General features: G+C 40.6%; 1 protein-coding gene across 2 annotated transcripts; it reads left to right on the top strand.

Annotated features, from left to right (window-relative positions):
* The first annotated feature begins 11,321 nt into the window (after positions 1-11,321).
* abcb6a (ATP-binding cassette, sub-family B (MDR/TAP), member 6a) lies at positions 11,322-23,390 on the top strand. 2 transcript variants are annotated; one of them, XM_044018044.1, is made up of 20 exons: positions 11,322-11,441; positions 12,821-13,347; positions 15,601-15,741; positions 15,827-16,016; positions 16,598-16,690; positions 16,758-16,950; positions 17,029-17,150; positions 17,228-17,337; positions 17,417-17,482; positions 18,238-18,363; positions 19,355-19,431; positions 19,527-19,590; positions 19,681-19,766; positions 19,855-19,912; positions 20,000-20,104; positions 20,918-21,092; positions 21,184-21,296; positions 21,833-21,927; positions 22,022-22,090; positions 22,161-23,390. In XM_044018044.1, exons 2-20 carry the CDS (start codon positions 12,829-12,831, stop codon positions 22,321-22,323), a joined length of 2,565 nt encoding a protein of 854 aa, XP_043873979.1. In that variant the 5' UTR covers positions 11,322-11,441; positions 12,821-12,828; the 3' UTR covers positions 22,324-23,390. The 2 variants fall into 2 exon arrangements, with proteins under 2 accessions (XP_043873979.1, XP_043873986.1); XM_044018051.1 differs by lacking the exon at positions 11,322-11,441 and adding an exon at positions 11,475-11,637.
* The last annotated feature ends 92 nt before the right edge of the window (positions 23,391-23,482 follow it).

Below are 23,482 nucleotides of genomic sequence, written 5' to 3'. Positions count from 1 at the left end.
TTTACAGAATAACACATTAGAACTTGGTGATGGAGGCAGCAGTGGATCAGCAGCTCCTGTGTTGCTGTGATGTAAAATGGTCGATTTTCTCTATGGGCTTTGGTGTGAAACCTTGGGAACATGTTTTGATGTTGCTCACGCACTAAATACTTCCTGTCCAAGTTTCAAAACTTTCACTTTTAATCACAAAGAAAAAGAAAAACACACAAACACACACACAGTGTATATATAATATGCTGTGTTGTCAGACGGCTACACTTGGCTTCTAATCTCCCCATGATGTCCCATTAGTCTGGACCTCTGGTGGCCCTCATTTAGGAACTCCAACATCAAAGCTTTGAAGTGCCCGCCGTCTACACACACACACACACACACACACACCAGCGCTCCTACAGTACACATGCAATTACTCTCCTTTATGCAGCTCTGCTGTGTTTCCCCCACAAATGGTTCCATTTATCCACATAAGCTTTCCTCACCTTAATAAAAACCCTGTTAGCAAATCCAGCACATGGTCTCAGATCCAGGCCGCGATATCTTTTACTCGCCTGATGTAAATTATCCACGAGGTCTAGAGATTCTTTTAATCAGGGGCTGATTTTAGTGAACAAATGGCACTAAACTGCTTCTGGATTTGGTTTATAGTGACACACGTGTGATTTAGTGTATAGTTTCTTATTTAAATTGGGTTTTTTTTTACATTGTGAACAACACACGTTCTGATTGGTTCGACATATTTGAACTTGTTTGTTGAAATGTCGCAATTTAATTTGCTACATGCGTCAAAAGTCCAATTTTATTGGCTAAGACAATAATTTGTCTTTCTTCATGTCACGTAAACATGTTGGTCTGATTAAAATCGAGCCAGTCTTAGTCAGACTAACTTATCTGGATAATGCGATACATAGTCCGACTAATCCGTCATTTATACGCTTAGTCGGACTGGAGTCGGACACAATTTCAAATAGAAGGACACGACAGACGTACACGGCCAATAAATCGAGTACTCAGACGATTGTCTGTCAAGTTCACCTAATCTGCATGTTGTTGGACTGTGGGGAATACCACAGGGATCCAAACTGGTGACCTCCCATCTTGTGTGGCAACAACACCAGCCACTTCATCACTATGTGTGTCACTGGAATCTCATTATTCAGTGCGTCGGTGGCGACTCGTGTGAACACGTGTTCCTCCTGTCATGAAGCGGGAGCGTGTAGCACAGGTTAGCGGCAGCGTAGCGACACATGTCGTCCCCACACAGAGGCTCAGTTAGCAGCAGCCGCCGCCTCCGCTCCACAGCGTTGGCTAGCCAATTATCATCGCGAAGAAAAAAGGAAAAGAAAGGAACAATCCCCAGCGTGTCGGAGGAGAGCGACGCCATCTGCTCGCAGGTTCTGATTGATCCTGACCACATCACACGAGCCAGCGCCAACAGGAAATTACCAAAGGAGCCAGATTGTCATTGTTCCATACCTCCTCTGGTTTCCACAACCAGATTATTCTTAATTCTCCTTCCCCTGCCTGTGTGTGTGTGTGTGTGTGTGTTGTTTTTCTTGGTTTTTATCAGTGTGCAGCAACAAACTGCAGGGGCCTTTTTTCCCCTCGGACGTCACATCAGAGACTAACGGCCTTCAAAGCTCTGGCGCCCTGTAAGTCGATAGGCCAGATTGAGGGAGGGAGGGGGCCCCGTTTGAGGGTCACACTGCAGGAAGTGAGCGAAACACACACAGCTAATTAATCTGGGGATTATGTAATCAAGATGAATGTGAGAGCAAACAGAGGCAGAGAGAGAGTCAGGGAGGAAACTTTGTTTGCTTTTCTAACTTTAATCACCGAGTATTTCCTTCATCACAGAGAAGCTGCGGACAGATATGGCGCTTGTTAAAGGGATAGTTCAGGGTTTTAGTCACAAAGCATGCCAGTAAAAGACTTCTCCATGTTTTCAGGCTCCCTGCGGATCCTTGAAAAGTCATAGATTTCATTATTGATATTCAAGGTTTTATAAAGTCTTTAAAAAGTCTGGAATTTTCTGAGGTGAGGCGTTCAAAGTCTGTGTTTAACGCTCAAGTTTAACGTTTTATTTTACCTGTATTTAATATCCCGACTCACGGACGTAGTTACTTATTCTTGCTGTTTGTGGCTGTGGCCATGACCATGACGTCTATTTAAACGTAGAAGAAGAAAAAGACAGTTTAGGAACTGAAGACGAGGAACGGACGTGAACTTTGTCCCAAAAACGAAAGTGTGACCTTTACGAGGTTTCTTGAATGCATCTTGAATATGCAGTCACACTGAACGTGATTCTAGGGATCACTTTTTTGGTGCACTTTTGGTGGTTGTGTGTCTATCGGTCGGTATATTTTTACCTGACTTTACTCCAAACTTTTCTCTCTTTTTAAAAAAAACAGTCTCTGTAGATAAAGAGTTAAGTGTCGTAGACGTTGAGCTCCATCGTGAACCATCTCCGTCTGGGGAATAGTAATAATGACCCTTGTCCAGTGTGCAGTTGGTGCACACTGGAGCCTAGTTTGTCCATGTAGCCTTGCTGTGATGACTCCGCCCACATTGAGGAGGAGCTATAGTAATGGAAAACGACCTGTCTGACACCAACAGTTGAGTAGAATCATGTATCTTGTTGTCAGACAGAGTTTTCTTACAGGAAACTAAAGTTCGTACAGCGGACGCTCTCCCGCACCAAACTTCATTTGAAAAAACAGAGATTTTAACATCACAGCACTCAGGTGTTGTTGATCCACTGCTGCCTCCATCAGTAAATTAAAATGTGTTATTTTGTAAATTTCTGTCTTTGAAATCCTTCATTCAGATTCACCTCAGTGACACAAAGTGACCACACGAGGCAGCAGAGGACCAGCAGCTCCTGTGTCCCCGTGAGCTTAAATGGCTGATTTTCTCTATGGAGTTTGTTGCAGGAGAGAGAACACAAACAAAATCATGCTTTTTTTCACCTTACCTTTTTTTATTATCATCATTATTATTATGGGCTGCTGCTTTCCTGCCAACATCTTACTGCTGTGGCCAACTTCATCAAAGAGAATGTTTCCACAGAGCTGCTCCGCAAACATAAGTTACTCTAATTAAATTCAGATGAGGGATTTTTCTTTCTGTTCTTCTTTGTTTGTTTGTTCTGTTTTTTCGTGAGAGGTAGAATCGTTAATTGTCTTTGGAGCAGATTGAATTGGACGATCCTCTCGGTGGAATACGTAATGAAACGGGCTCGATGTGAGGAGATAGTGATGAAAAGACAATTTTCATTTACTCCGGAAAATAAACAGACTTAAAGATGATTTTCTTCTCCTTCTTCTTCTCTTTGTGTGTTAAATGACAGCTGCAGCTGTTTATTTTCTCCTCCCTGAAAGAAACCCAGCGGCGTTTTCTCAAAAGCTGTCATTGTTAGTTGATTATCTTTTTCTCTCTCTTTTTTAAATGAAAACAGCGATGTTTTTGGTTCTATTATCCACACTTTTGTGTGAGTGATAACACGCCTCGGCTGTGCGGAAGTCGCTCGACAGATTTGGAGTAAAAGAATTGCCAGCGACGAACGTTGAAACCCTGACGTCCTGTCAAACACTTTCCCTTCACTTCTCCTGTGATTGACAGGTCTGAGCTGTTTTTCTATTTCTATGCAGCGTCAAGAGTTCATCTTTTCTTCATCTTATCTGAGCGCGAGGACACATGAGCTGGTAGAAAACGCACCACAAGCAAAATATACTTTGAATCTTTTAAAATGAATGACGTTATTCCTGTTAAACTGACCCCAATACAAAAATAGAGCGTTTCTCTAATTGAATATAGAATCAGTGGTTGGAATGATTTCCTCAGGCAAAATAAACACACGGATCATTTTAATGAGATTTACTGCAAATTAACTTCATATGTATCTTTAGGTCCCGCAGACGTCTGAATATAAGGGAAGAAACTTCTTTCTGTGACTAATTAACTCATTTTTATCAAAAAACTTATGATACATGAAACATTTCACCAAATGTTGTGAAGTTATGGAAACATGATACTTACAACTAACAAAAAACATTTCAAAAATAATTACATTACTAAAATATTTTTACAAACATTTTAAATATTTTACAAAAAAATAATAACATTACTAAAATGTTTTGCAAAAAGTAAAAAATATTTCAAAAATAATAACATTACTAAAATATTTTCCAAAAATATTTTCCAAAAAATAAAAAATATTTAAAAAAAACTACATTACCAAAATATTTTATGAATATATATATATATAGTAAGTAAGTAAGTAAGTAAGTAAGTAAATATTTTTTTTTAAATGACGGGAAATGTTGTGAAATGTTACAAAACATCAAGCTAATATTACAAAAATGAATTTGCCAAAAGACACTTGACAAATGTTGCAAAGGAAACATAATGACCATAATTAAGAAACAACATTTTTAATGATTTTCCCGTTCACAATCATCACAGTCGTGGTCATTTCCCAACAATCGCAGTGAGCTGATGATGTCATGAGTCTGTGAGATCAGGCACTTCTTTGGACAGCCACACCTTCTCTGATGGCACAGATGGTCAGGACCCGGCGCACGAGGCCTCCCGTCGAGCCTGATAACAAGTTTCCTGAGCTGCACCGGAGACGCCGCGGCGGTGAACACGGCAGACTCACGCGGAGCGGACAGGTGGCTCGCCGACACGCGACCACACCTCACGTCGTGTGTGAACAACAGAAGAGGTTCAGTGAAGGCCTCAGAAGAAGAAGCTCCACTGTCTTTTATCTGTGTTTCCTCCAGTGGAGAGAGAGAGAGAGAGAGAGAGAGAGAGAGAGGGGAAAGGAAGCGATGGTCTGTCTGGTGTTTGGACTTTAGGCCACAGAACATCTTCCCCCTCCAGTCCACGTTCTCCTCACACACGCTGACCCACATCGCTGCTTTGAACCAGTGAATCTGGGCCCGCGTCCCAGTTAGACCACTGGGAAGCGTCACATCTACAAATGTAGGCACCGCTGTCAGCAACACTGCGGCGGTTTGTGACAGAAGTCTGGAGGCTGTTGAGAGACATGTGGAGGGTTTTTAGACTCCAGGTGGTTTTTCTCCTTCTTCTACTTCTTCAGACTCACAGCGCGGGGAGAGGGGAGGATGTAAAAGTTTGTTTTCAAATAAGACTTCATGCATTTTGAAATCTGAATTTTCCTGGGAAAAGGGAATTGGCTGCCAATAGAATCAGCTGCAATATCTCAGGAGTCATTTTTCTGTGAGACAGACTTTTCAAACAGGAAACTGGAGTTTCCCGCCCCACACACACACTCACACACACACACACAAACCCCATAGAGAAAATCAGTGATTTTAACATCACAGCACACAGGGCTTGATGATCCACTGCTGCCTCCATCACTGAAGTTCTAATGTTATTTAGTGACTTCAGTGTTTGAAACCCTTTGTTTAGGTTTATGTCAGTGACACAAAGTGACCACACGAGGCAGCAGACAACCAGCAGCTCCAGTGTCACCATGAGCTTAAATCACCAATTTTCTCTATGGAGTTTGGTGTGGGAGTGTGAACTTCATTTGCTAGTCTGAAAATGATGATAGTCTGATGATAAAAATGTGACAAACACATTCTTGAAATACTGCAGACTTCAGCAGACATGGATTTTTATTATTTTATTTATTTATATATTTATTTATATTATTTTAACCAAAACGTGTGTAAATATGAACTCACACCATCCTTCTTTTTTCCATTCTGTTTATTCCCACCGCGGCGTGAAATTGTAACTCAGTCGCTTTCTGTGTTTGCTTAGTGTGGGACGGAGCTCAGCGCTGAGTGGGTTGATGTTGATGCTACGGGTTTACATTATGTTGTGGAGGCAGAAATCTGTGTGTGTGTGTGTGTGCAGCTGTAACACAGTGACATCCTCCTCTCTGCTGATAGCTCTGTCTGTGAGGAACTGCACCCGGGAGGAAGAGGATTTGGCCTTGTTCGGCTGCACTGAGCTCCGGTTAAGCATCATTCAAACCCAAGCCCAACTTAGCAATCCCTCCCTCTTATTTGTCCACACACACACACACACACACAGTGGCTGAATGATGTCATGCAGGTGGATTCATGGGAAATGAATCCCCCCCCCACGCAGACGTGATTCTGCACGGCTTTCTCACTCAGAAAAACTCGCACTGTGGCAAACACACTGTAGATAGAACATAGAAACAATCGTGAAAGTGCTTGAATTATTTGCTTATCAGCCGCTGTCAAGCTACAGTTTCGGCCCCTGGAGACAAAAAAACAGCATCAGGCCACAGAGACACAAACACTGAGCGGAGTAAACACGGCGTCTTAGAATAAGCAAGCGACAGAGAAAGACGACTCCCTCTCACGACCGAGCGAGGCCACACACTAAGTTTACACACACATATATATATCTATCTATCTATAGAATATATATACACACTGTAATCCACAGCTGCTAATATTTCAAATTAATATCCTCCTTTCTGGCAACAGTTTGGACTCCGTCATCCTGGGATTATTTGTAACAGTAATAATCCTCCGGAGGATGAAAGCCTAATCCCACAGGAGAGCTGAAGTCACCTGGACGAGGAAAACAAAGACAATCCGAGCTTGTTGTCTTTGTTTCATTGTCACTCACACGTGTGTCACATTTAATCCACAAGAATTAACATCAAAGTTTAGAATTGACTTCAGGTTTTACCACCCAGTCTGATTTTTATTTATTTATTCTTTATTTATTTATTTCTATTTTTATTGGGGGGGTGAGACGGCTGTTGCCTTTTTAGTTGTTATGGAAACAAGAGTGTGTGTGTGTGTGTGTGTGTGTGTGTGCATTAGCATGGGCGTTGTATGTTATGTTAGCCCTCAGAGAGCGTGGCATGCTAAACAGAGCCAGTTCACCAGGTCAGACTCTCTCTCCTTCAGCGGTCTGTGCCGAGCATCAGCTTCTCTACTTTCTTTATTTTATGTATTTTGTTGCCTCTGTATCGAGCGCTTTGCCTCCCACATTTAGACACAAATACAAATTATGCGCATTTAAATTCCCTCCCGCTCTGCTCCTCACCTGTGTTTTCAAGCCATTTGTGTCCAAAATGAGATTTATTTCACCTTCATGTTTAGTTTTTCTCTCCCTGTAAATAAGTGGGACAGACGCTGACGCCGCTAAATCAAACGGACAACAGTTAACAAATTCAACAAAATACCGGCCGATAACAACGCCCTACATCACAGGTGTCAAACTGGTGGCCCGCGGGCCAAGCGCAGCCCCCTCACACGGCCACTTAATATCACATTATGATGAATAACACGGCCGCGTTATCTCCTCGCCCTTCTACACACAGGACTAAATGTGTTTTGTGCAGCTTGTAATTGTGTATGCTCTTATTTTGAAGGCCAGAGTGAAGGGGAAGTGAGGTTCGTGTGTGTGGGTCTAAAAATACAAACAGTACCTTTCATGGAAAAGGTGGACTGTCTATTTTTAGATGATTTTTTCTTCACCTGAACACTCTACACTTCTCCTTCACTCTGGCAACATGTCTACAGTTCAAAATGAAGCGATGTGTACGATGGATTTACCGTGAAAAATTACGACAGAAGTGACATTTACGATAAAAGTGGCAGTGTTTATCGGCCATTTTATAATAATCCCATGTCGAGATTGCTCACCAATGAAATCAACCAATCACACTTAATGCATTTATTCAACATTTTTAGTGCGAAATTCCAATAAAATCCTAAATTACAGGGGGCCCAGCATAGAACCTTGAGGAACACCACATGTTATTGTGGGCATTAGCTGAGGAGCGATCATAGGTGGACACATTATATCACAGTATATCGTCTCTGTCGGAGAGATAAGTGAAAAATAGTTTAAGCCGGACAGTCACTTTATTAGGTACAGCTGTTCAGCTGCTTGTTAGAGTATTAATATTGAGAGTCTCTGGTTAGTTTCAGTTTCTTACTGTGGTGTGTGTGTTTTCAGTCTGTAAGTACAGTGTATGTGTTGGTTTGTTGTCTTTGTTTCCTCCTTCAAGCGTGGCCTGGTGTTGCAAAGTGTCCGAGAGCATCAGCTCTTATTCCCTCGACTCCAAAACAAATAAATAACCTGACATCAGCAGTGAGAGTCTTTGTCTCCAGATGCTCCGCCCGCCTCGCGTCCACCTGCAAGGCCTCCTCCTCCTTCTCCCCCTCCTCTTCTATCCCCCCCAGCTCTACCTTCCATAACCACACTACAGCCTGGAGGAGAACAACGCGGCCTGCATACAATCAGCACATCCACATAGTGCTCACACACACACGCATGCAGCCATGATGGATGACTTTGGGTAATGCACTAAAGCACGATGTGTCGCCCTGCAGACCAGAGGAGAGAGATGCTCCTTTAAGTGACACTCTGCTGATGATGGAAGCTGGAGCGCCTTCAGAGCCGTCCATGCAAGAAGGTGAACCCTCCTCTTCCTCAACTGTCTCATTATTCAAGGCGGTTGAGGATAAATCACACTCAAATCAGAGAGGTTTTTTTTTTGTGAAAACTGTGCTGCAGTTCACCTCCCAGCCACACGAGGGAAGCGTGCTCATTTTCCTCCACCATCACAGCTTCTGCCCATGATTCAGCAGTGAGCCACAAGAAGCCTTTTCCAACAGGAAGCTGACGTTTGTAAACATCTCACTCTCCCACACCAAACCCCATAGAGAAAATCAGCGATTTTACGTCACTGCACACAGGAGCTGTTGATCCACTGCTGCCTCCATCACTAAGTTCAAATGTCTTATTTTGTCACATCGGCGTTTGATTTATTTTGTTCAGATTTACTTCAGTGGCACAAACTGACCACACGAGGCAGCAGTGGACCAGCAGCTCCTGTGTCCCTGTGAGCTAAAATCACTGATTTTCTCTACGGACTTTGGTGTGGGAGAGCGAGTAGTTTACTTCATTTTCCTGTTGGAAAGTCTGTCCAACAGTGAGATAAAGACATGAACATGTTCTGAAGCTACTGGAGACTGAAGCAGGTGTAGCTTTTATAAAGCTTGTCTTTAAGTAAGGGACTAAAATCTGCTGTTGGACATATTTTTTAGTAATTCAGACCTGATTGCAGATGTAAAGGAGCTAAAACTCATGTGTACATTTAATGAACCATTCTTTATAAATAGAGCTAAATAAAAAATATGATGAAAAATGTGATTAGATCCTTGTCATTAAAGCGATTTATGGCCTATAGCTTATATGAAGAACACACAATAACGACTTGTGTGAGTGTTAAATGTAGCACAGGTCGTCTGCCGCTGTGGTTAGACGTGACTTCACAAAGCCCAGTCTACCAGTGAATACTGCAGGCAGCACAACTCACAGTTATATTGATTGTCCTCAGTCCAAATGAGATTGGACGCCGCACTCCTAATACCACTGATATTCTTTTCTCACTAAATCAGTGGATTAGATTGGCAAAGGCATCCGTCTCATCCCCCCGCCTGTTGCCATCCATGTGTGGGTGTGTGAGACGGGGACAAAGCAGGAGGGAGAAAAGGTGGATTGAAGACATGAGACGACACACCTAAAGGACTTAAAGGGCTCCAGCTGAGTGTGCACACACTGACGTGTGGCCACAAAAGACGAGAGAGATGAGGGTTTGTGATGGACAGGCCGTCACGTCCACGCAGGGACAAAGGAGCCCGGGTGACAAGCGGCTGATGGACAGAAGGTCCATTTCCACTCACACAAAAGAGGCGGGGAGATGAAGCAGATTAGCAGAGCTTTATGCTCATTGTGGAGCCACTAAATGATAAGATTTATCCCACTTTTTCCATCCCAGCCTGTGAGTGTGTGTGTGTGTGTGTGTGTGTGAACTCATGCAAGACATTACATCAACTTTCTGTCTTTCCTCACCTTCACTTCATCAGAAAACACTTTTCCTTTTCTCTTTCTTTCACACAGCTTCAGATATTTGGTTAATTATTAGTGACGGTTGCCTCCACGGTGTCGCATCACTGCCTTCTTTTGGATTTTAGCCTCCATTACTTCTTCTCCACCTTCTCTGGTTCCTTGTCTCGTCTCTTTCATGCTTTAATGAATTGATTTTGCACAATAAAATCCACAAAAACAACAAAAATGTTGACTTAAAGCTGCAAAATCAGGTCATGCATTAAAAAAACCCTCCATTATCATGCGTTGTCTCACGTGCTCTTTGGAATTATTTGTCATTTATTATTTGTCATTTATTGTTGCATTGTCAAGTGTTTTAAAAAGTTCAATTTGAACTAAATCATAGAATTAGACAGGAAAATACTGAACCTGGACCCCTTATCATCACAAAAATTAACAATAATTCACAAATATTAGGTTAATAATAATCTAAAAAGAAGATATAAGATTTTTTTAAGGAATAGTGTTCTGGTGTTCAAGGGAGAAAAGGTTATTCCATAATAATTTGACAGCACTAAAAAAGTTCACCCTAAAAGTGAGACATTTAAGATTTGCACACTGACAGGTTGAATAAGAACAGACACAATGAAGTGAATTTGCTTCCTTTATCAGGGTATGTTTCCATAAATTTTAAATTTTAAAGTTTAAATTTGTAGGGGAAAGTACTTCTGGAAGATATTTGTTTTTCTAAAAACAAAGTCAAGTTTGTTCATTAACAGTTAATTCCTTGAACATGACACAAACAGTAACTCAACCCAGAATTTACAGTTAGTTAGGAAAACTGACACTGAGAGACAGTGGTTGTTATGCTCCTCTAAATGTCATTAATCATCACTCACTGGCCACAGTAAAATGATTCGCTGTTCACCTCTAATGTGAAACCACTCACTCATATAATTATGAATATTCTTCCATCACCTGTGGTCATGTTTTGATGAAAACCAAAGAGTCATAAAATGAGGCTGTTGTACAAAGTCGATTCCCCCACATTATACCTTTGTATGTAGTGCCACCTACTGGCCATCTTCTATCAGTGCAGGAAAACTGAATCATTTTGCTCCTCAAGTTTGGTAAACACCAATGTAATCATGTGCCGGCCCAAACAATTACTCAAACAATTAAACACCAATAATATCATTTTCCGGCCCAAACAATTACTCGACTACTTTTAATGTTGCTATTTTGGCACTTTAACAACTACTAAGTGTTTCCTTATTGTTTAAATGTGTAGTTTGATTGTGTATACGTTCTATTATTTGCCCGTTTTATCCAGAAGCCGATTTTAAATGTGTGTTTGTTTTGCTTGTTTGGTTGTATTCGTGTGTTTAAATAAAGTTTATTCTGAAATCGCCCTCTTCCTGTTTCCTGCAGAGGGCGTGCGCTACCGGGCTCAGGCTGTGTAATCGAACCCTGATACTGTTGTGTAAATGGTCGTTTGCCGAGTCACGGATGAGCTCCACGCTTGAAGAACGGAGACGAAGGGAGTGGAGTGCACAGTGAAAGCGGTGACACTGGAACATGTAGGTGTTTTGATATTTTTACACTCAGTCACTGGAATAAACCGATGTTTTTTTTAACGCGAACGCTGTTATTAACCGGCTAAACTAACTAGCAGCTAACCGTAGTTAGCTCGTGTGGAGTTATAACCTCTGTTCCTGACCAGTGCAGTTAAGTAAGTACGTGTGGAGTTCACGGACAGCTGCCGCAACAATTACGGTAAAAAATACAACGAATATCACACTTTTAATGATAATGTTTACAGATGTGACGCATATTTAAACAGATAATGTTCCCTTTGCGTTATATTCAGTCTACGGAGGCCGTATGGTTTCTTTTTGGGGGAAGAAATATCAATATTATCCTATGTTTTATGCCCAAATGTGACATTTCTCTTTAATTGTAATTTTTTTTGTTGTAGATAATGTGTGTTAAATTTTTCAAGTCATGGTGAAAAAGGTGGACGTTCATTTTACTGTAAATATTAAATATTAAGTTTGAATGTAGAAGCTTAGCGAACAGTAGACAGAGGACGATTTTTTAAAAGGTTTTCTAACATAATATCCCTGAGCAAAATAATTACCATTCATGATATTGCTGTGGTTATACTTAATGAACTGGCAGAGCCTTCTGTTTCTAACTGTAAACATGAAAGAGACATCGCTTGCTTTGCCAAAAATAATGTTGTCTGTCTACCAATATTAGTCCGATACATTAGTCATTATTAGATATTAGTCATTTTAGCCCATTTATGAAGTATGGACACATTTGTGCTGTGTCATTTCAAAAAGATAATTCTCCAACTGTGTAACAAATGCTGATTCTCCCATAAAGAAGAGCTAAACAAACAAACTCAAACATGACTCAGCTAAAATGCTGGTTGTTATTTACATTTTTACACCCGGCCCAGTAACTAATGGATACCGATATCACAAACTCGAGTCTCTACCCTAGTGTTTGAGCTATGGAGTCATTTCAAAGACATCATTTTCCAACCGTGTAACACAACACATTCTCCCATAAAGAAGAACTAAACAGCCCAAACATGACTCAGCTAAAATGCTTTTGCTGACACATTTTTACAGTCCAATCCAGTCGTTTTGACGAGTGTCAGCCCAATACTGATTCACCATCCCTAGAAAACATGCTAGAATAGAGTTGAATAGAATACATTACAAGACTGCAATGAATCATTATTTTCATCATCGGTTAATCAATGATGTGTTTTTACCATCCATAAAATGTCAGAATATGATGGAACATGACAATGTCATAAACCAAAATGATTCAGTTTGAATGATTTCTCTGTTATTATGGAGCAAAGAAACTATAAATATTCCCATTTAAGAAGCTAAAAACACAAAGAGCTTTAATTTACCGCTGTTCTTGATGTCTGATGCAGCTGCAGCCATGGTGTTCATGCAGAGCTACTGTGAGACCAACTCGTCCATCTCCCACACCTGGGTGGATGAAGGAATCTCGCCCTGCTTCTACTTCACCCTGGTCCCCACCATCCTCCTCACCATCGCCTTCTTCCTCGGCACCGTCCACTGCGTCTGCTTCCAGAAATATGGCACGGCGATGGAGCCCAAGTTCATCCCGCGCTCGCGGCTCTACGGCTTCCAGCTGGCCGTCTCCGTCCTGCTCCTGGTGCAGTTCCTGGGCGGCACGGTGTGGCGGGCGGCCACGGCTGCAGGAGAGCTCCCGGCTTACGTGGTGCTGTACGGCTGCTTCTCTGCACTGAGCTGGGTCTGGGCCACGGTTCTGCTGCGGGTGGAGAGACGTCGAGTCATGGTGATGGACCGCACCAGAGGACACAGCACCTTCCTGCTGCTGTTCTGGGCCGTGGCTTTCTCAGCCGAGAACTTGGCCTTTGTCTCCTGGTACAGTCCTCACTGGTGGTGGAAGCTGGAGAACACTGAACAGCAGGTGAGAGAACATCATTTATCATCGTTTTTTTTAAGTAAAAACTCACTATTACTCACTATTTTTTAGAAATTACCAGCTCATATTTTTTTATAACGTCACTGACACATTTTATTAACATTGCAATGTTTTGTAGCATTTTGATTAATCAGTAATATTTTTGTAACACTTGGAACATGTTTTTGTCACATTTTTGCAAAACAAGTAATGATTTTATCGCATTGTTACGCATGTTATGCACGTTATTGCAACATTCTAACATTTTATATTCAAGTAGAGGTAGATAAGATGAATAAAATCTATCTTTTTTTATTTTATTAAATTATATTATCACACTGCAATAAAAACATTATTATTGTGAACAACATTGCAATGTTTTAGTAACATTTTTATTACATTTTGGCAACACAAGTGCTTTTATCTCATTGATTTTTATTGTATTTATATATTATCAGACACTGCAATAAAAACAAAGTGTAATAACATGTTTTTGTAATGCAAGTTAAGGTTTTGTAGCATTAGTAACATGTTTCTTGTAACATAACCTTTTATATTCAAATGAATCACATTAAATTATCACATTAAAACCAGGGATTGTGATTATCATATCTTAAACTGTTAAGTTTAGATCATTTCTTCAGTAATATTCTCAAACCCAAGACTAAGTTGATGGTAATTAATTATATTTTCTAGCGTAAAATAAATACTATTGTATTTTTTGTTGAATGAAGTCGGGAGCGTCTCTCGTTCTTATCTCCCTCTGAAGTCAATGTCGCTGATATCAGTTCTGATGACTGTTTGATCGACCAAAGTTCAATTGTTCATTCATTATTAGTGTGTTTTTTATGTCTCTGCTCTAACATCAAAGAATCCACTCACAGCGACAAACTGACCTCATGTACAATTACAAAACCACACAGAGATCTGGTCTTGGAGTGTTCCTGTTTACAGTGGAACACGGTGGACGCTTTCTGCAGAGTCACTGCCACAACTCCACTGTCTGATCCTCAAAGATGTGCGACATGAACCAATGAAATCACACGACACAATCTGGCCCCTCCCACACTGAGTCACTTTCAGTTCGTTTTCACACGAGTGAGCATGACTTGGCAACTTTTTCTTTGTGTTGTGTGATTATTTTCATGCGTCACACACTGACTCTGCTGTAATGCCAGATTCATGTCACAATATCACACAGTTGCTGTTTGTGTGAGACAATGATATAATAATGATAATAATAATAATAATAACATAAAAATAATAAAGGAAATGCAGTGTATTATTTTTTTTGTTATTATAATACAGTGTCACTGCTAATATAGAGTCAGACAGCTACACACACTGAAAACAAACTAAATGCATGGTTTTGTTATCTATAATTCTGTGCCTCTGCTAAATGTTTCTTTACTTCCATATCAAATGTAGATAATATATAATCTATATGTAAAATAATATTTTAATACTTTCTTGCATATTTCTATAATCTTGTTTTATTTGTGTGTAATTTTGTTGTTTTTTACTCAGAAAAGTCAGAATTCTTTTATCTAAATTTTGACATTTTTAACTCAGAATTTTGTCTTTATTCTCCAAATTCTCCCTCATACTCTCATGTATGTGAGAAAAAACGTGTTGACTTTAATCTCAGAATTATTAATTTCCTCAGAATGTTTGACAGAATTCAGATTTTTAATCTCAGAACATTGAAATTAAAGTCAGAATTCTGAGATTACAAAAGTACATTCTTTTTTGTAAGAATTCTGAAAACAGATTTTTAATCTCAGAATTCTGTCTTTTTTAAATTTTGCTCTTTAAAAAAACGTCACGTGTGACCTTAATCCTTAATCTGTCGAATTTCTCGAGTGAAGATTGGAATCAATTTTTTTTTTAAATCCTTTTCTTAAAAATGTTTATTTTTACTGCATGGATGGATGAAATAAATCTGAAAACATGTTAAACTTTCATCAAACCATAAACTTATTAGGATAATATCATCAAATTAAACCGAATCAAGAACAATTATGTTTATGGTAAATTATTTTCCAAACAAAACTAGTATGAGGAATGTGAATATATATATGAAGAAATGACTAAATGTGCTAGAAATAATAATAGAGAGATTATTATCCTTCATTACATCCTTTTCTAAATCTGTGAATCAAAACTGGTTGCCAGATCCTGAAGAACCTGGCAACCTGACGTGATATTTACTGCCACGTCTCCACTGTTGACCTGCTGTTTACACGATGACCACCTCAGGTGCAGTTTGGCCTGTGGCTCCTCCGCTACACCGGCACCGGGCTGCTCTTCTTCATCGGCCTCAAAGCTCCCGGGTTGCCACGGCGACCGTACATGCTCCTGATCAACGAGGACGAGCGTGACGTGGAGAACAGTGGACAGGTGTGTGGTGGTGGTGGTGGTGGTGTTGTTGTGTGGTGGTGATTGTGTAAAGTGTGAGGCATTTAAAGATATCGTTGTCTCTCAGAGTCTACTGGGCCGCACAGACCCAAACCAGTCCACATGGCAGGGTTTCAAACATAAGGTCCGCCTGCTTGTCCCGTACATGTGGCCGCGAGGCAACGTCGTCCTGCAGCTGCTCGTCGTCTTCTGTTTGGCGCTGCTGGGAGTCGAGAGGGTGATTAACGTCTTTGTGCCCATTTACTACAAGAACATCGGTGAGTTGTTCCAGGCTGTAACTGTCGTACTTTGTCCCAGAACCAACATCATTCACTTTTATTTCATTTCAGGATTTCTTTGTTTTATGGAGCAAAAGAAACCAGAAAACCTTTATTTGTGTCCATATTATTATTATTATTATTGTTGTTGTTGTTGTTCATCAAAGAGTGTTACTCAGGTCTGTTAATGTGTATCAATCCTGCTGCAAACTAGTATTCAAGCAGGATATTTTACAGGATTATAATCTCTTTAATTTAAACAAACCAAGAGAGAAAGAAAGCGGAGAGGAGTAATCTAAACATTCGACATTAATTAATCTCATAATTTTTTTTGACTAATTTTCTCGTAATTCTGAGATTCAGAGAAAGCAAAAGGGTCGACAGATTAAGGATTATGGTCACACACGAAATTCTTTTTAGAATAACATTTAAAAAAAAAAAGTCTGACTTTAATCTCAAAATTTCTGAAGTATGTATTCTGAGATTAAAGTCAACAAGTTTTTTTTCTCACATAAATCAGACTATGAGAAAAAACCCAAACATTTGTTTTCCTCTAATCGTCGTCTTTGTCCTTGTCTCAGTGAACGGACTCACGGACGGAAGCAGCTGGCACTCTGTCGCCATGACGGTGTGCGTTTATGTCCTGCTCAAGTTCCTGCAGGGCGGAGGGGCAGGTATGTCGTCCTCGTTACTCTACGTGTGTGTGTGTGTCGTGTAAAACGCTCCTCGCTCCTCCTGCAGGAACCTCGGGCTTTGTCAGCAACATGCGCTCCTTCCTGTGGATCCGCGTGCAGCAGTTCACCAACCGCGTGGTGCAGGTGCGGCTCTTCGCTCACCTGCACTCGCTCTCGCTGCGCTGGCACCTGTCCCGCAAGACGGGCGACGTGCTGCGGAGCATCGACCGCGGCACCTCGTCCATCAACAGCCTGCTCAGGTAACAACTACGTACAACAAGTGACACACCAGTATAAAAGTGGAGGAAACTAACTCCTCCACCCCCTCCCCCCCGCAGTTACCTTGTTTTCAGCATTTTTCCGACCATCGCCGACATCATCATCTCCATCGTCTACTTCGTCACCAACTTCAACGCCTGGTTTGGCCTCATCATCTTCATCTGCATGACCCTGTACCTGAGTAAGTGGCACCTTTTTATTTTTGTACTGATTTAAAAACCAGCTTTAAAATTATTGTTATATACACGTGTCCACCAGCTTTGACCATCATCATCACTGAGTGGAGGACAAAGTACAGACGAGACATGAATCAGCAGGACAACAACGCCAAGTCCAAGGCTGTGGACTCCTTGTTAAACTTTGAGACGGTTCGTGATTGCGCTGACGTTCAGTTTGGAGCTTTTAAAAAATGAAATACTAAAGATGTTGCATTTCTTTGATGTTTAGGTCAAATACTACAACGCAGAGAGCTACGAGGTCGGGCGCTTTGAGGACACCATCTTAAAGTATCAGGTCAGTCAGATTGGATTTGTTTATTTCTGACCAGAACGATGTATGGAAATCAGAATCTCAGTGAAAACATGGGATTACCTCATAAAATCTACACCTAGAATGTCGTAACTGAAGGTTAACCTCATAAAATCTATGCTATCTTAAGTCTATTGACATCTGAAGAACATTTTTTCTGCTTTATCTCACTGTAAAACAGCATGTTTCCACTGGAAATTGAGATATTTAAAAGCACTCACTCTCCCACACCAAACCCCATAGAGAAAATCAGTGATTTAACTAGTGATCACAGCACACAGGAGATCCACTTCTGCCTCCATCAGTAACTTCAGATGTATTATTTTGTCACTTCAGGGTTTGAAAACCTTTGTTCATATTTACCTCAGTGACATAAAGTGACCACACGAGGCAGCAGTAGACCAACAGCTCCTCTGTCCCCGTGAGCTAAAATCACTGATTTTCTCTATGGAGTTTGGTGTGGGGTGGGTGAGGAGCTTACGAACTTCAGTTTCTAGTAAAATAAAGGCTGTACAATGATTGCATAAAGCAAAGCACATGTTCTTTTAGTATTATGGACTTAAGTGGACATAGATTTTATCAAACAAGTCTTTTGTTCAGTGGCTAAAATCAGTCTTTCCCATTGTTACCCTCTGCTGACTGCCATGTTTCTCAGGCCGGTTCCTGGTCAGTTATTACCTCTTACAACCACAACTATGCCTTTAACTCGCTCACCTGATGCTGACTGGTGACTGTTGCAGGTGTCAGAGTGGAAGACCCAGGCGTCGTTGGCGTTACTCAACCAAACGCAGAACCTGATCATCGCCTCGGGCCTGATGGCTGGCTCCCTGCTCTGTGCCTACTTTGTGACTGAAGGAAAGTTTCAGGTGCTGATTTATGACTTTGTATTACTGATAAATTATTAGTTTTTACTTGTTTTATTCTCTGTTCTCTACTTGGGACGGGCACAAGTGTTTGTTTGATCATAAAAAAAGTCTGTTATTGTGACCGTTGGTTATACATTTTAAAGATACACAGGGTTCCCACAGGTCCTTGCAGTGCTTGAAAGTTTGTGAATTTAAAAAAAATGTTTTCAAGACCCGTGAAAGACATGGGTTATTGAAAGTGCTTGAATTTTGTACAAGAAAATAATATTTAGGTAAATGTCTCCCGCATCTGATTTGCTCTTCAGTGTTCCCATGGGTCCTTGAAAGTTTGTGAATTTGGGAAAAAAGAAATAGATGCTCTAAATAGATGTGGGTCATTGAAAGTGCTTGAATTTTGTACAACAAAGAAGGTACGTTGATATTTAGGTAAATGTCTCCTGCCACTGATGTGCTCTTCAGGGTTCCAACAGGTCCTTGAAATCCTTGAACGTTTGGGAATTTGAAAATATATTTTCAAGACCCTTGAAAGTATTTGAAATATTGCAATTTAGGCAAATGTCTCCCACATCCGATGTGCCCGTTAACTTAACTCACTCATTGTTCTGCATGGAATCTCACGTCAACGGCAGAGAGCGAGAGACCACTAAATTCAAGCACTTTCAATGAACCACGTCTATGTTCAAAAACTTTCATAGGCATTGCCTTTTTTTTATTAAATTCACAAACTTTCAAGGATTTCAAGGACCCATAGGAACCCTGAAGAGCAAATTGACCGAAGTACACATTTACCTAAATAGCTACGTCACTTCTTTCTTGTACAAAATTCAAGCACTTTCAATGACCCATGTCTATTTAGGGCTATTTTCAAAAACTTTCAAGGGCATTGTTTTATTTTTTCCCAAATACACAAACTTCAAACGGACAATCACTTCCAGTTTTGAAGCGACAATAGTCTTTCTACGATTTTCTGACCGCTGTTTCCTTCCGTAAGGTGGGAGACTTCGTCCTCTTTGGTACGTACATCATCCAGCTGTACACGCCCCTCAACTGGTTTGGAACCTACTACAGGTGAGACGTGGAGGCTGACGCGCCATCGCCACCGCCTCAGTCATTGACTCTTCGGTGTTAGTTGTGTGATATTTCTGTGTCTTTCGTTGCTGCAGAATGATCCAGAATTCTTTCATCGACATGGAGAACATGTTTGAGCTGTTTGAGGAAGAGGAGGAGGTACGTTGGTGTGTTTTCACTCTCTGTGCCGTCACCTCATATCACCTTTTAATTCTTTTGTGTTGTTGTTGTTGTTGTTGTTGTGTGCAGGTGAAAGATGACGTCAATGCGGGGAATCTTCTCTTCAAAGACGGAAAAGTGGAGTTTGAGAACGTGTTCTTCAGCTACACGAGCGGGTCGGTGCAGATTAGCTTTGAATGACGGCTTTGAGAAAAAACATCCTTTAGATTTTAGAACTTACATGTTTTTGTTACTGTTTGACAGCAAAGAGATTCTGAACGACGTTTCCTTCACCGTGCTCCCGGGACAAACTGTCGCTCTGGTAAAGTCAGAGGAACACATGTCACTCCTCTGCTCTCAACATGTTGATACTTTTAGATCATCATTATTTTTCTGCTGACGTCCACAGGTGGGACCGTCGGGCTCCGGGAAGAGCACCATCGTGCGACTGCTCTTCCGTTTCTATAACATTCAAGGAGGCTGCATTCGCGTCGACGGACAGGACATTTCAAAGGTTTTTATTTTCGAAGTGTAAACAGATGATTTGATTCATGTCACAAAAACATTACTTTTGTTTATACTTGTACTCGTGCCTTACTAATATGACGGAACATTTTACAAATGTTTCAAAGAACATGTTTGTAACGTTATGAGAAGCGTTACCAACGTTAAAAAACTTTACTAAAAACAGAGAAAACCGTTTAACAAAAGATAAAAACATCACTTGTGTTCCAAAGCATGTCACAAAAATATGTAATTTTACACAACAGTGCATAAGTTCTAAATTTTTTTTTTTTTTACAAAAATGTGCCTTAGGTTACGAAAAATATGAAACGACAAATTTATGTAAAAATGTTTTTACAAACATTTTTACATAAATTTTGCCAAAAATTTCACCAAAATCTTAACAGATTTTACCAGAAAAACAAAACATTTACATAGATTTTACAAAGAATTGGACAAAGATTTTGCCAAAAAGTTACATCAATTTTACAAAGAAACATGTTCCGAAAACAAGTTCTGAAAAAAGTGTTAGAAAATGTAATTTCACAAAGGTTCCTCGAAAAGAATGTTGTCATTTTACACAAAAATGACTGGATTTGTAAATAAGATTATTAGAAATCATGAGTTCCGACTCCTGATGAAGAATTAACAGTCACCAGAGCGCTGAACGTCAACCAATGTGCAAATGAAGTCAAAAATTAACTCCTGATTTCTGCAATTACAGAAACACACAGTCGCTGAGTGTGTTTACACACACACACACACACACACACACACAGTGTGTGTAATGGTAATTAGTCAGTCTTTTATGTCGTGTGCTCAGGTGAAGCAGTCGTCGCTGCGCGCTCACATCGGCGTGGTTCCTCAGGACACTGTGCTTTTCAACGACAACATCCGCAACAACATCCGCTACGGCCGCATCACTGCCAGCGACCAGGAGGTGGAGGAGGCGGCCATCGCCGCAGATATCCACGATAAAATCATGGCCTTCCCTGAAGGTAAACCTCGTCGTTTCTCAAAGCTCGTGCGTCAAGTACAGAAAACGTGGAATGGATTCATGGTTTGATTGAATTGTGTGTTTTCTGGCAGGTTATGACACACAGGTGGGGGAACGAGGTCTGAAGCTCAGTGGAGGAGAGAAGCAGAGGGTGGCCATCGCCAGAACAATCCTCAAAGCACCGCAGATTATCCTCCTTGATGAGGTCAGACGACACAGAGATTATGAATTAGTTGCTGTGTAACTTCATTTTAAAGGGATTGTTCAGCTTTGAAAACTTTTACTCTCCTTGCACCAAACCTCATAGAGAAAATCAGCGTTTTCAGCTCACAGCACACAGGGGTTGGTGATTCGCTGCTGCCTCCATCACTAAAATTCTGCTGCTGCCTCGTGTGGTCAGTTTGTGTCATTGTTGTAAATCTGAATGAAGGATTTCAAACACAGAATTTTACAAAATAACACATTTGAATCAGTGATGGAGGCAGCAGTGGATCAACACTCCTGTGTGCTGTGAGCTAAAAACGCTGATTTTCTCGATGGGGTTTGGTGTGGGAGAGTGAGCGGTTTAAATGCTTCAATTTCCAGTTGAAACACGCTGTCTAACAATGAGATAAAGTAGTAAAAATGTTCTTTAGATGTCATAGACTTAAGCTGGCATAGAGATTAGGAGGGTAGCCTTTAGTTAAGTGTTTTCACTGGTGCTCAACACTGAAAGGCTGAAAATGTTGCGTGTCTCTTCAGGCCACGTCAGCGTTAGACACTCAAACGGAGCGCAACATCCAGGCTTCCCTGGCGAGAGTGTGTGTCAACAGAACAACTATTGTTGTCGCTCACAGGTACAGTAGTACAAAAAGTACATTAAAAATCCATGTTGTTCACAGCCTTTTCTTCTCTTGTGTGTAACGATGATTTGTGCATTCACACAAAAAGGTTGTCGACGATCATCGGAGCAGACCAGATCCTGGTTGTGAGTCAGGGTCGCATCGCCGAGCGAGGACGGTAAGTGTCACCGACCACACGTGACCGTCCTGTGGTCGTACGCTGACTCACTCACGTCTCTTCACCTCAGTCACGAGGAGCTGCTGCTGAAGGAAGGCCTGTACGCTGACATGTGGATGAAGCAGCAGCAGGCGCAGGACTCGGACTCCTCGTCCGACACGGAAACCAAAGACCGCGCGTCCGAGAAACTGCAGCCGCCGCCTCCGCCACCACCATCGGGCCACCACCACTGAGCTTGATGTTATTTTAATGGTAGAAGGTGCCTTTAAACTTGAGGAGGAAAAGAAGATTGGCCGTTTTTATGGCCTAGATTTTTATGTTGGAACAGGAGCAAACAAGTCAGGCTTTAATGTCCCAAGTTTTTTTTTTTTTTAAATATTAAATATGTGTTGTTGGGTTTTTTGTGGCTTGTTTGGACAGAAAAGGCAACTTTGCACAGTTATTAAGGGAATAAAAACACTATTTATAGACTTAGCAGTGTGTATTTTTGTGCCGCTGTGAGGCAAGTTATTGTTTTCTCTCGGATTTAGTCAGGGATTTTATTCAACTTTTCTTTTTATATTTTTGGCTTTTGCCGTAATTTAAGGTGGTATTTTTCGTAGCGTGATGCTTTTGATCACAGAGAAAGAGTGTTGTAGAAATCGCTGAGATGATTTTAAAGTTTTACAATCAATACAATTAATGTCCGCCTGTTATACCCGTTACAGACACTAAATTAAAGCTGCAGTAGGCAGGAATGCTGGAGGAAAAACTGCTGATTTTAAAGGGTTTTGGGGATCATGTCGCTCTCTTTGAACTGCGCTGCTATTGGTCAAAGTCTCGCGTGAAAAAGAAAATCAGGCTTGATTTAAATGACACTGAAAAGCTATTGATTAATTACTGATCAATTACAACAAAAATATCCTGCCTACTGCACCTTTAACACGCCATTATCATCCCTCTCTATGTAATGTACAAGTATATATACAAATGTATGTGTATACTCTTTATGAGAATTTAAATATTGTTCATCTTTATTACATTTTGTAATTTGTTGTTTTTCTCAAGTCTGTGAAGTCATAAAATACTATCCATATTTTTGGACTCTGGGTCTGGAAATAATAAGAATGTAAAAAAACAAAAAGAAATTAAGTTATTTATCACAAATGCATAATAAGTATCTCTTGTGTTATTTTTGATTTGGACAAAGTCAAATGTGCACTGAAATACACTTTGTACACTTTGTGTTTCTACATTGTCATTGTATCTTTGTAAAACCCTTTTCAAAATAAAATAAAGCCATACATGTTTTAAAGTTTAATTTCATAGATAAAAGTGTGTCTTTGTTTATGTGTTGTTGTTGTAACATGAAAAACAGCTGTCATCTGGGTTGCCAGAAGTAGCCCAGTAAAT

Source organism: Solea senegalensis, linkage group LG2 (genome assembly GCF_019176455.1).
Source record: "Solea senegalensis isolate Sse05_10M linkage group LG2, IFAPA_SoseM_1, whole genome shotgun sequence".
In the NCBI taxonomy this organism is placed as follows: domain Eukaryota; kingdom Metazoa; phylum Chordata; class Actinopteri; order Pleuronectiformes; family Soleidae; genus Solea; species Solea senegalensis.
The sequence above is the reverse complement of the archived record's forward strand: the minus strand, read 5'-3'. Positions and strand labels throughout refer to the sequence as shown.